Source organism: Abramis brama (genome assembly GCF_963993115.1).
Source record: "Abramis brama genome assembly, chromosome: 10".
NCBI classification, from domain to species: domain Eukaryota; kingdom Metazoa; phylum Chordata; class Actinopteri; order Cypriniformes; family Leuciscidae; genus Abramis; species Abramis brama.
The window spans coordinates 251,574-273,350 of NC_139972.1; the positions used below are offsets into that span (position 1 = coordinate 251,574).

The window sequence follows — 21,777 nt, forward strand, 5'->3', positions numbered from 1 at the left end:
ACTTGCACAAAAAAAGATTTATTATTCCTCAAAATGAATATAATCAGTGAAATGCAGAATCAGAATACTATGCAAACCTCCAATAACTAAATATGTTAACATACATTTTTATGCATTCAATCTCACTTTATTGACCAATGACTTGTACTTGCTTCTGACCTTCGATGATTCAGCTAAACCATAAGCAGAAATGAGTATAGATTTATTTATTTATTGGTAAAGTAAGTGTTAAACTTTCTTTCTCCTGCATCCTATTCTTCTGTTATCCAGAACAGCAGCAGCTGAAAGGTTTGTTTGAGCGGCGCCCTCTACTGTCCACTACTGTACTCTACTGTACATGACTGTACTCTACTCTACCGTACTCTACTCTACTGTACTCTACCTCTACTGTACTCTACTCTACTCTACTGTACTCTCCTCTACCGTACTCTACTCTACCTTACTCTACTGTACTCTACTGTACTCTCCTCTACCGTACTCTACTCTACTGTACTCTACTGTACAGGAGTAAATCTGCATTTCCTTCAGCCTGAGGCTTATTATTTCACTTTTGGTGTGAAAGGGTCTTTACATTTGCCCAAAAATATATATTATTTGTTATAAAAACAAGCCCAGCCCAGGTGAAAAAAGTAATGCAAACGTAACGCATTACTTTTCTAAAAAAAGTAACTAAGTTATGCAATTAGTCACTTTTTAAGGGAGTAACGCAATATTGTAATGCATTACTTTTCTAAAAAAGTAACTAAGTAATGCGATTCGTTACTTTTTAAGTGAGTAACGCAATATTGTAATGCATTACTTTTCTAAAAAAGTAACTAAGTTATGCAATTAGTTACTTTTTAAGGGAGTAACGCAATATTGTAACGCATTACTTTTCAAATTACCTTTCCCCAACACTGCTAAAGAGTTACAGATGAAGGCACCCAACTCTCACAATCACTGAGAAATCAGGACATCTGAGAGAAACCACATGAACCTGTTTGATTACTAGTTGCTGGTGCGTTTGCTGGCAGTCTTTGTGTGTGAGTATGTGATGTGAAATGATTTGAGAAGCAAAGCTCATCCGATCTCTCTGAGCGAACGGCGTTCCCTCCGGATCTCACCAGCCCGTCAGGACCTTCTGCTCTTGTCTGAGGATGTTGTGGTTCTGCTCCAGGTTCCTCCGTCTGAGACAGCGACGCACGGACACAACCATCATCACCACCAGGAGAACCAACAGAACAGCGCCTCCAGTGGCCACACAGAGAATCACAATCTCAGAGAGCGAGGCTGAAACGACACAGAGATCATGTGAACGAACGACTCGCACCTGCAAACACAAACTCTCAAGGCCGAGTCTACATTAAAACACATTAAAAACATAGACTGTATAAAAATATGGATGTAGTGTCCCGTGACGTCACTCGTAGTGTTTCTGAAGAGTGTTTTTGAAGCCCACAGTGGGCGGAGCCAGCCGTCGCCATCTTGGCAGCGTCACTCCCGGATAAACGAAAATGTGCAGCGAGGCGGATTAGCTGAGGTGACGTGACGCTAACAGACAGCAGACAAACGGCTAGCAGTGACATCAGCGGCAATCCACCTGTCAATCAAGTGGTCACGCCCTTAATTATGCAGAACTTTAAGGCTTATTCGAATTGAAACGGATGAGTTATTAAAAAATTCACCCCCTCACAGTTGTCATAAACAGCAAAATTATATATATTGTTTTGTGGTGTATAAGAGAATAAATTGCATGTTTACTTAACAATATAGACCAAAACCACTTTTAGTACTAGGCTGTAAACACTTTTAGTTTTTCTGCTGTAAAGTTGGCCATTTTAACATGGGGGTTTATGGGATTGACTCTCTTTTGCAGCCTGTCTCTAGTGGCCAGTCAATGAACAGCAGTTTAAGTCACTTCCGTGTTGGATTCAAGAAAGAGACAGGGAGGTTGCCGCTTGATTAAAACATTAAAACATTTGAAAACACATGTTCCTCTACGAACAAACACTCCAGTAACAATAATAGAACATTAGTTCAAAGTTATTATTAAACACCTTCATCTGGTGTTTAATAATGTTCTCAAAATGTTAGCACAAAAAACCTTATTTATACATCATTTATGAAATGTTTTAGTTGAACGTTCGTCTAACAGTTCTTCCTACTTGTTTCAGAACATTCAGAGTTAGAGAACATTCTAAACTTACGTTCCCATGATGTTTGCAGAATTATACAATAGAATGTTCCCTTAACAAAGAAAGGTTTTTAAAACATGAACGTTTTGAACGTTTAGAGAACATTCAGATATAACATTTCATAACTTAATGGGAATGTAAGCCATACATTTTTAGAACATATTAATGTTAGCTGAGGGAGTGTGTATGGAGAGCATGAGTGGTGGTCACTGCAGAGCCAAATGACGTGAACCCATGACGTCCAGAGAGTTGGAGTCGGACTTGTTCGAGCTCAACCCATGACGTCCAGAGAGGAGGAGCCGGACTAATTCAGGCTCAACCCATGACGTCCAGAGAGGAGGAGCCGGACTAATTCAGGCTCAACCCATGACGTCCAGAGAGGAGGAGCCGGACTAGTTCGAGCTCAACCCATGACGTCCAGAGAGTTGGAGTCGGACTTGTTCGAGCTCAACCCATGACGTCCAGAGAGGAGGAGCCGGACTAATTCAGGCTCAACCCATGACGTCCAGAGAGGAGGAGCCGGACTAATTCAGGCTCAACCCATGACGTCCAGAGAGGAGGAGCCGGACTAATTCAGGCTCAACCCATGACGTCCAGAGAGGAGGAGCCGGACTTGTTCGAGCTCAACCCATGACGTCCAGAGAGGAGGAGCCGGACTAATTCAGGCTCAACCCATGACGTCCAGAGAGGAGGAGCCGGACTAATTCAGGCTCAACCCATGACGTCCAGAGAGGAGGAGCCGGACTAGTTCGAGCTCAACCCATGACGTCCAGAGAGTTGGAGTCGGACTTGTTCGAGCTCAACCCATGACGTCCAGAGAGGTGGAGCCGGACTAGCTCAAGCTCAACCCATGACGTCCAGAGAGGAGGAGCCGGACTAATTCAGGCTCAACCCATGACGTCCAGAGAGGAGGAGCCGGACTAGTTCGAGCTCAACCCATGACGTCCAGAGAGGAGGAGCCGGACTAGTTCGAGCTCAACCCATGACGTCCAGAGAGGTGGAGCCGGACTAGCTCGAGCTCAACCCATGACGTCCAGAGAGGAGGAGCCGGACTAGTTCGAGGAGTCTAGTTCGAGGAGTCGAGGAGGAGCTGGATATCATGTGGCTCTGCAGTGAGCTCCACTTTTAGACGTAGCCACAGACAGAACGAAAGCTAATGCTCACCTGTAGTGACGACTCGTAGACGCACCTCACCAACGTTCCCGTGCACGTCTGGCGGGTTTTTCACCTGACAGCTGAACGTCCCGTTGAAACTAAACGGCACTTTCCGCAGCACTACAGAAGCGTCGCGTCCGCTGACGTCTCCGGCCCACTCCACCTTCCTCCTGAAGCGGCCCTCCAGCGGAGCATAGGGCTTCTCGTGGTAATAAAACACCTGATCCGAAAGACAGTGAGAATCAAGCACAGAAGGAAACACAAAGTCAAGTCAAGTCACCTTCATTTATAAAGCATGTTTAGCAATATACATTGTTTCACAGCAGCTTTACAGTGATAACAGGAGATTACAGTAACAGAGATTGTTTAGGCTTTACAGCAGCTCTAGAATAAAGTTATTGTCCAGATAAAGTTCGTTTTGATTAATTCACTTCCATTGTAAAGATCATGTTAGGGTTAATGCCCGACGAGGTGTCCATTATCAGGTTTTAATGGACGACGGCGAGGCGTGAACCGTCCGACGCGCAGCGGAGGACGGTTGCCTCCGCCGAAGTCCATTAAAACCTGATAATGGACACCTCGAAGGGCATTAACCCGCTTATACCATGGTTACTTACGAAAGAAATAAATATTTAATCAATTAATAATACTTTAATGTGTTTTAGAGTAAAAATCGTGAGGGTTTTTATTTATTAAGTCGAGCGCACTATTTAATATCTCCCGTATACAGGCGTTGCCAAGCAACGTGGCCACAGCGACCCGACCGCAGCAGTGGATCAGTGAGTTTGAGCCAGCGCAATCATTTATAACTGTCATCAGGCAAATTGACGGGACGCCTTTCCTAGGTGTCCATTATCACTTTTTAACGGACACCCTGCAGCCAATCAGAATCGAGTATTCACCCAGACCATGGTATAATAGTTAATAACTTAGGGGCCGCTAACACACACCGTTCTCTCAGAAAACAGAAAACGTTTAATGCGCTGCAGCCGCTCATGCGCACGACAGCAGTGTTTGGGGCTCGAGAACGCAAACCTTGAAACAAGTTCCAAGGTGCAGGTTTTGAAAAAAATCTCTGTGAATCTGTGAAACGCTGACGGCGCACATGTGTATTACGAGTTTGGTCTATAGATATTTGCGTTTGAATATATATTTGTGCACAGGTGTGTAGTCTTTCTTTACAAATTAACCTCTAAAATTACGTATCTGGCCTCGTAATACAGCATTTTTAGTCACTTCCGTGTATCCATGAGAACTGGAATCATTCTGATAAGGTTTAATCTGTGCAGAGGTGAAGGGAAGAAAGCCTTCACAGGGGAGAGACTAGTGGACACACACACACACACACACACACACACATGCGTGTGGTCCAGCGCGTCTCACCGTCTCCTCATGTCCGGGACCGATCGGCCTGAAGCTCCAGGACACCGTGACACTCGACACTCGGATCGCAGACGAACTCTGGAAGGAGCATTTGAGACGCACGTCTGTCCCGTTAACAGCCTTCACTTCCCCAGCCGTGAACACGCGCATCCCCGACACACACACACCTGCAGAAACACACACTATCATCAGAACACACACATCCCCGACACACACACACACACACCTGCAGAAACACACACTATCATCAGAACACACACATCCCCGACACACACACGCCTGCAGAAACACACACTATCATCAGAACACACACATCCCCGACACACACACACACACCTGCAGAAACACACACTATCATCAGAACACACACATCCCCGACACACACACACACACACACCTGCAGAAACACACACTATCATCAGAACACACGCATCCCCGACACACATACACCTGCAGAAACACACACTATCATCAGAACACACACATCCCCGACACACACACACCTGCAGAAACACACACTATCATCAGAACACACACATCCCCGACACACACACACCTGCAGAAACACACACTATCATCAGAACACACACATCCCCGACACACACACACCTGCAGAAACACACACTCTCATCAGAACACGCGCATCCCCGACACACACACACCTGCAAAAAAACACACTATCATCAGAACACACGCATCCCCGACACACACACACCTGCAGAAACACACACTATCATCAGAACACACACATCCCCGACACACACACACCTGCAGAAACACACACTCTCATCAGAACACGCGCATCCCCGACACACACACACCTGCAGAAACACACACTCTCATCAGAACACACACATCCCCGACACACACACACCTGCAGAAACACACACTCTCATCAGAACACACGCATCCCCGACACACACACACCTGCAGAAACACACACTATCATCAGAACACACACATCCCCGACACACACACACCTGCAGAAACACACACTCTCATCAGAACACGCGCATCCCCGACACACACACACCTGCAGAAACACACACTCTCATCAGAACACGCGCATCCCCGACACACACACACCTGCAGAAACACACACTCTCATCAGAACACGCGCATCCCCGACACACACACACCTGCAGAAACACACACTATCATCAGAACACGCGCATCCCCGACACACACACACCTGCAGAAACACACACTCTCATCAGAACACGCGCATCCCCGACACACACACACCTGCAGAAACACACACTCTCATCAGAACACGCGCATCCCCGACACACACACACCTGCAGAAACACACACTATCATCAGAACACACACATCCCCAACACACACACACCTGCAGAAACACACACTCTCATCAGAACACACACATCCCCGACACACACACGCCTGCAGAAACACACACTATCATCAGAACACACACATCCCCGACACACACACACCTGCAGAAACACACTCTCATCAGAACACACACATCCCCGACACACACACACACCTGCAGAAACACACACTATCATCAGAACACACACATCCCCGACACACACACGCCTGCAGAAACACACACTCTCATCAGAACACACACATCCCAGACACACACACACCTGCAGAAACACACACTCTTATCAGAACACACACATCCCCGACACACACACACCTGCAGAAACACACACTATCATCAGAACACACGCATCCCCGACACACACACACCTGCAGAAACACACACTCTCATCAGAACACACACATCCCTGACACACACACACACGCCTGCAGAAACACACACTCTCATCAGAACACACACATCCCCGACACACACGCCTGCAGAAACACACACTATCATCAGAACACACACATCCCCGACACACACACACCTGCAGAAACACACACTCTCATCAGAACACACACATCCCCGACACACACACACCTGCAGAAACACACACTCTCATCAGAACACGCGCATCCCCGACACACACACACCTGCAGAAACACACACTATCATCAGAACACACACATCCCCGACACACACACACCTGCAGAAACACACACTATCATCAGAACACACACATCCCCGACACACACACACCTGCAGAAACACACACTCTTATCAGAACACACACATCCCCGACACACACACACACACACCTGCAGAAACACACACTATCATCAGAACACACACATCCCCGACACACACACGCCTGCAGAAACACACACTCTCATCAGAACACACACATCCCCGACACACACACGCCTGCAGAAACACACACTATCATCAGAACACACGCATCCCCGACACACACACACGCCTGCAGAAACACACACTCTCATCAGAACACACACATCCCCGACACACACACACCTGCAGAAACACACACTATCATCAGAACACACACATCCCCGACACACACACGCCTGCAGAAACACACACTCTCATCAGAACACACACATCCCCGACACACACACACCTGCAGAAACACACACTCTCATCAGAACACACACATCCCCGACACACACACGCCTGCAGAAACACACACTATCATCAGAACACACACATCCCCGACACACACACACCTGCAGAAACACACACTCTCATCAGAACACACACATCCCCGACACACACACACCTGCAGAAACACACACTATCATCAGAACACACACATCCCCGACACACACACACCTGCAGAAACACACACTCTCATCAGAACACACACATCCCCGACACACACACACCTGCAGAAACACACACTATCATCAGAACACACACATCCCCGACACACACACACCTGCAGAAACACACACTCTCATCAGAACACACACATCCCCGACACACACACACCTGCAGAAACACACACTATCATCAGAACACACACATCCCCGACACACACACACCTGCAGAAACACACACTATCATCAGAACACACGCATCCCCGACACACACACGCCTGCAGAAACACACACTCTTATCAGAACACACACATCCCCGACACACACACACCTGCAGAAACACACACTCTTATCAGAACACACACATCCCCGACACACACACACACCTGCAGAAACACACACTATCATCAGAACACACGCATCCCCGACACACACACACCTGCAGAAACACACACTCTCATCAGAACACGCGCATCCCCGACACACACACACCTGCAGAAACACACACTATCATCAGAACACACACATACCCGACACACACACACCTGCAGAAACACACACTATCATCAGAACACACACATCCCCGACACACACACACACACACCTGCAGAAACACACACTATCATCAGAACACACACATCCCCGACACACACACACCTGCAGAAACACACACTATCATCAGAACACACGCATCCCCGACACACACACGCCTGCAGAAACACACACTATCATCAGAACACACGCATCCCCGACACACACACACACACACCTGCAGAAACACACACTATCATCAGAACACACACATCCCCGACACACACACGCCTGCAGAAACACACACTCTCATCAGAACACACACATCCCCGACACACACACACCTGCAGAAACACACACTATCATCAGAACACACACATCCCCGACACACACACACCTGCAGAAACACACACTCTCATCAGAACACACACATCCCCGACACACACACGCCTTCAGAAACACACACTATCATCAGAACACACACATCCCCGACACACACACACCTGCAGAAACACACACTATCATCAGAACACACACATCCCCGACACACACACACCTGCAGAAACACACACTATCATCAGAACACACGCATCCCCGACACACACACACCTGCAGAAACACACACTATTATCAGAACACACACATCCCCGACACACACACACCTGCAGAAACACACACTATCATCAGAACACACACATCCCCGACACACACACACCTGCAGAAACACACACTATCATCAGAACACACGCATCCCCGACACACACACACCTGCAGAAACACACACTATCATCAGAACACACACATCCCCGACACACACACACCTGCAGAAACACACACTATCATCAGAACACACACATCCCCGACACACACACACCTGCAGAAACACACACTCTCATCAGAACACACGCATCCCCGACACACACACACCTGCAGAAACACACACTATCATCAGAACACACGCATCCCCGACACACACACACCTGCAGAAACACACACTATCATCAGAACACACGCATCCCCGACACACACACCCCTGCAGAAACACACACTATCATCAGAACACGCGCATCCCCGACACACACACCCCTGCAGAAACACACACTCTCATCAGAACACGCGCATCCCCGACACACACACACCTGCAGAAACACACACTCTCATCAGAACACGCGCATCCCCGACACACACACACCTGCAGAAACACACACTCTCATCAGAACACGCGCATCCCCGACACACACACACCTGCAGAAACACACACTATCATCAGAACACGCGCATCCCCGACACACACACACCTGCAGAAACACACACTCTCATCAGAACACGCGCATCCCCGACACACACACACCTGCAGAAACACACACTCTCATCAGAACATGCGCATCCCCGACACACACACACCTGCAGAAACACACACTATCATCAGAACACACACATCCCCGACACACACACACCTGCAGAAACACACACTCTCATCAGAACACACACATCCCCGACACACACACGCCTGCAGAAACACACACTATCATCAGAACACACACATCCCTGACACACACACACCTGCAGAAACACACTCTCATCAGAACACACACATCCCCGACACACACACACACCTGCAGAAACACACACTATCATCAGAACACACACATCCCCGACACACACACGCCTGCAGAAACACACACTCTCATCAGAACACACACATCCCAGACACACACACACCTGCAGAAACACACACTCTTATCAGAACACACACATCCCCGACACACACACACCTGCAGAAACACACACTATCATCAGAACACACGCATCCCCGACACACACACACCTGCAGAAACACACACTCTCATCAGAACACACACATCCCTGACACACACACACACGCCTGCAGAAACACACACTCTCATCAGAACACACACATCCCCGACACACACGCCTGCAGAAACACACACTATCATCAGAACACACACATCCCCGACACACACACACCTGCAGAAACACACACTCTCATCAGAACACACACATCCCCGACACACACACACCTGCAGAAACACACACTCTCATCAGAACACGCGCATCCCCGACACACACACACCTGCAGAAACACACACTATCATCAGAACACACACATCCCCGACACACACACACCTGCAGAAACACACACTATCATCAGAACACACACATCCCCGACACACACACACCTGCAGAAACACACACTCTTATCAGAACACACACATCCCCGACACACACACACACACACCTGCAGAAACACACACTATCATCAGAACACACACATCCCCGACACACACACGCCTGCAGAAACACACACTATCATCAGAACACACGCATCCCCGACACACACACACGCCTGCAGAAACACACACTCTCATCAGAACACACACATCCCCGACACACACACACCTGCAGAAACACACACTATCATCAGAACACACACATCCCCGACACACACACACCTGCAGAAACACACACTCTCATCAGAACACACACATCCCCGACACACACACACCTGCAGAAACACACACTCTCATCAGAACACGCGCATCCCCGACACACACACACCTGCAGAAACACACACTATCATCAGAACACACACATCCCCGACACACACACACCTGCAGAAACACACACTATCATCAGAACACACACATCCCCGACACACACACACCTGCAGAAACACACACTCTTATCAGAACACACACATCCCCGACACACACACACACACACCTGCAGAAACACACACTATCATCAGAACACACACATCCCCGACACACACACGCCTGCAGAAACACACACTATCATCAGAACACACGCATCCCCGACACACACACACGCCTGCAGAAACACACACTCTCATCAGAACACACACATCCCCGACACACACACACCTGCAGAAACACACACTATCATCAGAACACACACATCCCCGACACACACACGCCTGCAGAAACACACACTCTCATCAGAACACACACATCCCCGACACACACACACCTGCAGAAACACACACTCTCATCAGAACACACACATCCCCGACACACACACGCCTGCAGAAACACACACTATCATCAGAACACACACATCCCCGACACACACACACCTGCAGAAACACACACTCTCATCAGAACACACACATCCCCGACACACACACACCTGCAGAAACACACACTATCATCAGAACACACGCATCCCCGACACACACACGCCTGCAGAAACACACACTCTTATCAGAACACACACATCCCCGACACACACACACCTGCAGAAACACACACTCTTATCAGAACACACACATCCCCGACACACACACACACCTGCAGAAACACACACTATCATCAGAACACACGCATCCCCGACACACACACACCTGCAGAAACACACACTCTCATCAGAACACGCGCATCCCCGACACACACACACCTGCAGAAACACACACTATCATCAGAACACACACATACCCGACACACACACACCTGCAGAAACACACACTATCATCAGAACACACACATCCCCGACACACACACACACACACCTGCAGAAACACACACTATCATCAGAACACACACATCCCCGACACACACACACCTGCAGAAACACACACTATCATCAGAACACACGCATCCCCGACACACACACGCCTGCAGAAACACACACTATCATCAGAACACACGCATCCCCGACAGACACACACACACACACACCTGCAGAAACACACACTATCATCAGAACACACACATCCCCGACACACACACGCCTGCAGAAACACACACTCTCATCAGAACACACACATCCCCGACACACACACACCTGCAGAAACACACACTCTTATCAGAACACACACATACCCGACACACACACACCTGCAGAAACACACACTATCATCAGAACACACACATCCCCGACACACACACACACACACCTGCAGAAACACACACTATCATCAGAACACACACATCCCCGACACACACACACCTGCAGAAACACACACTATCATCAGAACACACGCATCCCCGACACACACACACCTGCAGAAACACACACTATCATCAGAACACACACATCCCCGACACACACACGCCTGCAGAAACACACACTATCATCAGAACACACACATCCCCGACACACACACGCCTGCAGAAACACACACTCTCATCAGAACACACACATCCCCGACACACACACACCTGCAGAAACACACACTCTCATCAGAACACACACATCCCCGACACACACACGCCTGCAGAAACACACACTATCATCAGAACACACACATCCCCGACACACACACACCTGCAGAAACACACACTCTCATCAGAACACACACATCCCCGACACACACACACCTGCAGAAACACACACTATCATCAGAACACACGCATCCCCGACACACACACGCCTGCAGAAACACACACTCTTATCAGAACACACACATCCCCGACACACACACACCTGCAGAAACACACACTCTTATCAGAACACACACATCCCCGACACACACACACACCTGCAGAAACACACACTATCATCAGAACACACGCATCCCCGACACACACACACCTGCAGAAACACACACTCTCATCAGAACACGCGCATCCCCGACACACACACACCTGCAGAAACACACACTATCATCAGAACACACACATACCCGACACACACACACCTGCAGAAACACACACTATCATCAGAACACACACATCCCCGACACACACACACACACACCTGCAGAAACACACACTATCATCAGAACACACACATCCCCGACACACACACACCTGCAGAAACACACACTATCATCAGAACACACGCATCCCCGACACACACACGCCTGCAGAAACACACACTATCATCAGAACACACGCATCCCCGACACACACACACACACACCTGCAGAAACACACACTATCATCAGAACACACACATCCCCGACACACACACGCCTGCAGAAACACACACTCTCATCAGAACACACACATCCCCGACACACACACACCTGCAGAAACACACACTATCATCAGAACACACACATCCCCGACACACACACACCTGCAGAAACACACACTCTCATCAGAACACACACATCCCCGACACACACACGCCTGCAGAAACACACACTATCATCAGAACACACACATCCCCGACACACACACACCTGCAGAAACACACACTATCATCAGAACACACGCATCCCCGACACACACACACCTGCAGAAACACACACTATCATCAGAACACACACATCCCCGACACACACACACCTGCAGAAACACACACTATCATCAGAACACACACATCCCCGACACACACACACCTGCAGAAACACACACTATCATCAGAACACACGCATCCCCGACACACACACACCTGCAGAAACACACACTATCATCAGAACACACACATCCCCGACACACACACACCTGCAGAAACACACACTATCATCAGAACACACACATCCCCGACACACACACACCTGCAGAAACACACACTCTCATCAGAACACACGCATCCCCGACACACACACACCTGCAGAAACACACACTCTCATCAGAACACACGCATCCCCGACACACACACACCTGCAGAAACACACACTATCATCAGAACACACGCATCCCCGACACACACACCCCTGCAGAAACACACACTATCATCAGAACACACGCATCCCCGACACACACACCCCTGCAGAAACACACACTATCATCAGAACACACGCATCCCCGACACACACACACCTGCAGAAACACACACTATCATCAGAACACACGCATCCCCGACACACACACACCTGCAGAAACACACACTATCATCAGAACACACGCATCCCCGACACACACACACCTGCAGAAACACACACTATCATCAGAACACACGCATCCCCGACACACACACACCTGCAGAAACACACACTATCATCAGAACACACGCATCCCCGACACACACACACCTGCAGAAACACACACTATCATCAGAACACACTCATCCCCGACACACACACACCTGCAGAAACACACACTCTCATCAGAACACACGCATCCCCGACACACACACACCTGCAGAAACACACACTATCATCAGAACACACGCATCCCCGACACACACACACCTGCAGAAACACACACTATCATCAGAACACACGCATCCCCGACACACACACACCTGCAGAAACACACACTCTCATCAGAACACACGCATCCCCGACACACACACACCTGCAGAAACACACACTATCATCAGAACACACGCATCCCCGACACACACACACCTGCAGAAACACACACTATCATCAGAACACACGCATCCCCGACACACACACACCTGCAGAAACACACACTATCATCAGAACACACACATCCCCGACACACACACACCTGCAGAAACACACACTATCATCAGAACACACGCATCCCCGACACACACACACCTGCAGAAACACACACTATCATCAGAACACACGCATCCCCGACACACACACACCTGCAGAAACACACACTATCATCAGAACACACGCATCCCCGACACACACACACCTGCAGAAACACACACTATCATCAGAACACACGCATCCCCGACACACACACACCTGCAGAAACACACACTATCATCAGAACACACGCATCCCCGACACACACACACCTGCAGAAACACACACTATCATCAGAACACACGCATCCCCGACACACACACACCTGCAGAAACACACACTATCATCAGAACACACGCATCCCCGACACACACACACCTGCAGAAACACACACTATCATCAGAACACACGCATCCCCGACACACACACACCTGCAGAAACACACACTATCATCAGAACACACGCATCCCCGACACACACACACCTGCAGAAACACACACTATCATCAGAACACACACATCCCCGACACACACACACCTGCAGAAACACACACTATCATCAGAACACACACATCCCCGACACACACACGCCTGCAGAAACACACACTATCATCAGAACACACACATCCCCGACACACACACGCCTGCAGAAACACACACTATCATCAGAACACACACATCCCCGACACACACACACCTGTAGAAACACACACTATCATCAGAACACACACATCCCCGACACACACACACCTGCAGAAACACACACTCTCATCAGAACACACACATCCCCGACACACACACACCTGCAGAAACACACACTATCATCAGAACACACACATCCCCGACACACACACACCTGTAGAAACACACACTATCATCAGAACACACACATCCCCGACACACACACGCCTGCAGAAACACACACTATCATCAGAACACACACATCCCCGACACACACACACCTGTAGAAACACACACTCTCATCAGAACACACACATCCCCGACACACACACACCTGCAGAAACACACACTCTCATCAGAACACACACATCCCCGACACACACACGCCTGCAGAAACACACACTATCATCAGAACACACACATCCCCGACACACACACGCCTGCAGAAACACACACTCTTATCAGAACACACACATCCCCGACACACACACACCTGCAGAAACACACACTCTTATCAGAACACACACATCCCCGACACACACACACACCTGCAGAAACACACACTATCATCAGAACACACGCATCCCCGACACACACACACCTGCAGAAACACACACTCTCATCAGAACACGCGCATCCCCGACACACACACACCTGCAGAAACACACACTATCATCAGAACACACACATACCCGACACACACACACCTGCAGAAACACACACTATCATCAGAACACACACATCCCCGACACACACACACACACACCTGCAGAAACACACACTATCATCAGAACACACACATCCCCGACACACACACACCTGCAGAAACACACACTATCATCAGAACACACGCATCCCCGACACACACACGCCTGCAGAAACACACACTATCATCAGAACACACGCATCCCCGACACACACACACACACACCTGCAGAAACACACACTATCATCAGAACACACACATCCCCGACACACACACGCCTGCAGAAACACACACTCTCATCAGAACACACACATCCCCGACACACACACACCTGCAGAAACACACACTATCATCAGAACACACACATCCCCGACACACACACACCTGCAGAAACACACACTCTCATCAGAACACACACATCCCCGACACACACACGCCTGCAGAAACACACACTATCATCAGAACACACACATCCCCGACACACACACACCTGCAGAAACACACACTATCATCAGAACACACGCATCCCCGACACACACACACCTGCAGAAACACACACTATCATCAGAACACACACATCCCCGACACACACACACCTGCAGAAACACACACTATCATCAGAACACACACATCCCCGACACACACACACCTGCAGAAACACACACTATCATCAGAACACACGCATCCCCGACACACACACACCTGCAGAAACACACACTATCATCAGAACACACACATCCCCGACACACACACACCTGCAGAAACACACACTATCATCAGAACACACACATCCCCGACACACACACACCTGCAGAAACACACACTCTCATCAGAACACACGCATCCCCGACACACACACACCTGCAGAAACACACACTCTCATCAGAACACACGCATCCCCGACACACACACACCTGCAGAAACACACACTATCATCAGAACACACGCATCCCCGACACACACACCCCTGCAGAAACACACACTATCATCAGAACACACGCATCCCCGACACACACACCCCTGCAGAAACACACACTATCATCAGAACACACGCATCCCCGACACACACACACCTGCAGAAACACACACTATCATCAGAACACACGCATCCCCGACACACACACACCTGCAGAAACACACACTATCATCAGAACACACGCATCCCCGACACACACACACCTGCAGAAACACACACTATCATCAGAACACACGCATCCCCGACACACACACACCTGCAGAAACACACACTATCATCAGAACACACGCATCCCCGACACACACACACCTGCAGAAACACACACTATCATCAGAACACACGCATCCCCGACACACACACACCTGCAGAAACACACACTCTCATCAGAACACACGCATCCCCGACACACACACACCTGCAGAAACACACACTATCATCAGAACACACGCATCCCCGACACACACACACCTGCAGAAACACACACTATCATCAGAACACACACATCCCCGACACACACACACCTGCAGAAACACACACTCTCATCAGAACACACGCATCCCCGACACACACACACCTGCAGAAACACACACTATCATCAGAACACACGCATCCCCGACACACACACACCTGCAGAAACACACACTATCATCAGAACACACGCATCCCCGACACACACACACCTGCAGAAACACACACTATCATCAGAACACACGCATCCCCGACACACACACACCTGCAGAAACACACACTATCATCAGAACACACGCATCCCCGACACACACACACCTGCAGAAACACACACTATCATCAGAACACACACATCCCCGACACACACACACCTGCAGAAACACACACTATCATCAGAACACACACATCCCCGACACACACACGCCTGCAGAAACACACACTATCATCAGAACACACACATCCCCGACACACACACGCCTGCAGAAACACACACTATCATCAGAACACACACATCCCCGACACACACACACCTGTAGAAACACACACTATCATCAGAACACACACATCCCCGACACACACACACCTGCAGAAACACACACTCTCATCAGAACACACACATCCCCGACACACACACACCTGCAGAAACACACACTATCATCAGAACACACACATCCCCGACACACACACACCTGTAGAAACACACACTATCATCAGAACACACACATCCCCGACACACACACGCCTGCAGAAACACACACTATCATCAGAACACACACATCCCCGACACACACACACCTGTAGAAACACACACTCTCATCAGAACACACACATCCCCGACACACACACACCTGCAGAAACACACACTCTCATCAGAACACACACATCCCCGACACACACACGCCTGCAGAAACACACACTATCATCAGAACACACACATCCCCGACACACACACACCTGCAGAAACACACACTATCATCAGAACACACACATCCCCGACACACACACGCCTGCAGAAACACACACTATCATCAGAACACACACATCCCCGACACACACACGCCTGCAGAAACACACACTCTCATCAGAACACACACATCCCCGACACACACACACCTGCAGAAACACACACTATCATCAGAACACACACATCCCCGACACACACACGCCTGCAGAAACACACACTATCATCAGAACACACACATCCCCGACACACACACGCCTGCAGAAACACACACTATCATCAGAACACACACATCCCCGACACACACACACCTGTAGAAACACACACTCTCATCAGAACACACACATCCCCGACACACACACACCTGCAGAAACACACACTCTCATCAGAACACACACATCCCCGACACACACACGCCTGCAGAAACACACACTATCATCAGAACACACACATCCCCGACACACACACACCTGCAGAAACACACACTATCATCAGAACACACACATCCCCGACACACACACGCCTGCAGAAACACACACTATCATCAGAACACACACATCCCCGACACACACACACCTGTAGAAACACACACTATGATCAGAACACACACATCCCCGACACACACACACCTGCAGAAACACACACTCTCATCAGAACACACACATCCCCGACACACACACACCTGCAGAAACACACACTATCATCAGAACACACACATCCCCGACACACACACGCCTGCAGAAACACACACTATCATCAGAACACACACATCCCCGACACACACACGCCTGCAGAAACACACACTATCATCAGAACACACACATCCCCGACACACACACACCTGTAGAAACACACACTATCATCAGAACACACACATCCCCGACACACACACACCTGCAGAAACACACACTCTCATCAGAACACACACATCCCCGACACACACACGCCTGCAGAAACACACACTATCATCAGAACACACACATCCCCGACACACACACACCTGCAGAAACACACACTATCATCAGAACACACACATCCCCGACACACACACCCCTGCAGAAACACACACTCTCATCAGAACACACACATCCCCGACACACACACACCTGCAGAAACACACACTATCATCAGAACACACGCATCCCAGACACACACACACCTGCAGAAACACACACTATCATCAGAACACACACATCCCCGACACACACACACCTGCAGAAACACACACTATCATCAGAACACACACATCCCCGACACACACACACCTGCAGAAACACACACTATCATCAGAACACACACATCCCCGACACACACACGCCTGCAGAAACACACACTATCATCAGAACACACACATCCCCGACACACACACGCCTGCAGAAACACACACTCTCATCAGAACACACACATCCCCGACACACACACACCTGCAGAAACACACACTATCATCAGAACACACACATCCCCGACACACACACACCTGCAGAAACACACACTATCATCAGAACACACGCATCCCCGACACACACACGCCTGCAGAAACACACACTCTCCACGCCTGCAGAAACACACACTATCATCAGAACACACACATCCCCGACACACACACGCCTGCAGAAACACACACTCTCATCAGAACACACACATCCCCGACACACACACGCCTGCAGAAACACACACTATCATCAGAACACACACATCCCCGACACACACACGCCTGCAGAAACACACACTATCATCAGAACACACACATCCCCGACACACACGCCTGCAGAAACACACACTCTCATCAGAACACACACATCCCCGACACACACACGCCTGCAGAAACACACACTCTCATCAGAACACACACATCCCCGACACACACACACACACGCCTGCAGAAACACACACTATCATCAGAACACACACATCCCCGACACACACACGCCTGCAGAAACACACACTATCATCAGAACACACACATCCCCGACACACACACACACACGCCTGCAGAAACACACACTATCGTCAGATCACACACATCCCTGACACACACACGCCTGCAGAAACACACACTCTCATCAGAACACACACATCCCCGACACACACACACCTTCAGAAACACACACTCTCATCAGAACACACACATCCCTGACACACACACGCCTGCAGAAACACACACTCTCATCAGAACACACACATCCCTGACACACACACACACGCCTGCAGAAACACACACTCTCATCAGAACACACACATCCCCGACACACACACACACGCCTGCAGAAACACACACTATCATCAGAACACACACATCCCCGACACACACACACACACACACATATGCCTGCAGAAACACACACTATCATCAGAACACACACATCCCCGACACACACACGCCTGCAGAAACACACACTCTCATCAGAACACACACATCCCCGACACACACACGCCTGCAGAAACACACACTCTCATCAGAACACACACATCCCCGACACACACACACACACGCCTGCAGAAACACACACTATCATCAGAACACACACATCCCCGACACACACACACCTGCAGAAACACACACTATCATCAGAACACACACATCCCCGACACACACACACACACGCCTGCAGAAACACACACTCTCATCAGAACACACACATCCCCGACACACACACACCTGCAGAAACACACACTCTCATCAGAACACACACATCCCTGACACACACACGCCTGCAGAAACACACACTCTCATCAGAACACACACATCCCCGACACACACACACACGCCTGCAGAAACACACACTCTCATCAGAACACACACATCCCCGACACACACGCCTGCAGAAACACACACTATCATCAGAACACACACATCCCCGACACACACACACACACACACATATGCCTGCAGAAACACACACTATCATCAGAACACACACATCCCCGACACACACACGCCTGCAGAAACACACACTCTCATCAGAACACACACATCCCCGACACACACACGCCTGCAGAAACACACACTCTCATCAGAACACACACATCCCCGACACACACACACACACGCCTGCAGAAACACACACTATCATCAGAACACACACATCCCCGACACACACACACCTGCAGAAACACACACTATCATCAGAACACACACATCCCCGACACACACACACACACGCCTGCAGAAACACACACTCTCATCAGAACACACACATCCCCGACACACACACACCTGCAGAAACACACACTCTCATCAGAACACACACATCCCTGACACACACACGCCTGCAGAAACACACACTCTCATCAGAACACACACATCCCCGACACACACACACACGCCTGCAGAAACACACACTCTCATCAGAACACACACATCCCCGACACACACGCCTGCAGAAACACACACTATCATCAGAACACACACATCCCCGACACACACACACACATATGCCTGCAGAAACACACACTATCATCAGAACACACACATCCCCGACACACACACACCTGCAGAAACACACACTATCATCAGAACACACTCATCCCCGACACACACACACCTGCAGAAACACACACTCTCATCAGAACACGCGCATCCCCGACACACACACACCTGCAGAAACACACACTATCATCAGAACACACACATACCCGACACACACACACCTGCAGAAACACACACTATCATCAGAACACACACATC

The 21,777-nt window shown here is 49.4% G+C and overlaps 1 protein-coding gene across 2 annotated transcripts in view; it reads right to left on the reverse strand.

Moving 5' to 3' along the window:
• Positions 1–21,777, reverse strand: part of LOC311091332 (myelin protein zero-like protein 2) — a 41,844-nt gene continuing 20,067 nt past the window's right edge. Inside the window, exons 2-5 of one of the 2 annotated variants that reach the window (XR_014608046.1) lie at positions 4,713–4,879; positions 3,339–3,549; positions 414–1,269; positions 1–382 (exon numbers count right to left, since the gene is read on the reverse strand). Coding sequence is in view for 1 of the 2 variants with exons in the window: in XM_084127225.1 (XP_083983351.1) it covers positions 1,100–1,269; positions 3,339–3,549; positions 4,713–4,879 (548 nt within the window). In the remaining variant the exon portion in view is untranslated. Of the gene's footprint in view, positions 1,270–3,338; positions 3,550–4,712; positions 4,880–21,777 lie in introns of both variants that reach the window. The other variant, XM_084127225.1, reaches the window with a different exon arrangement.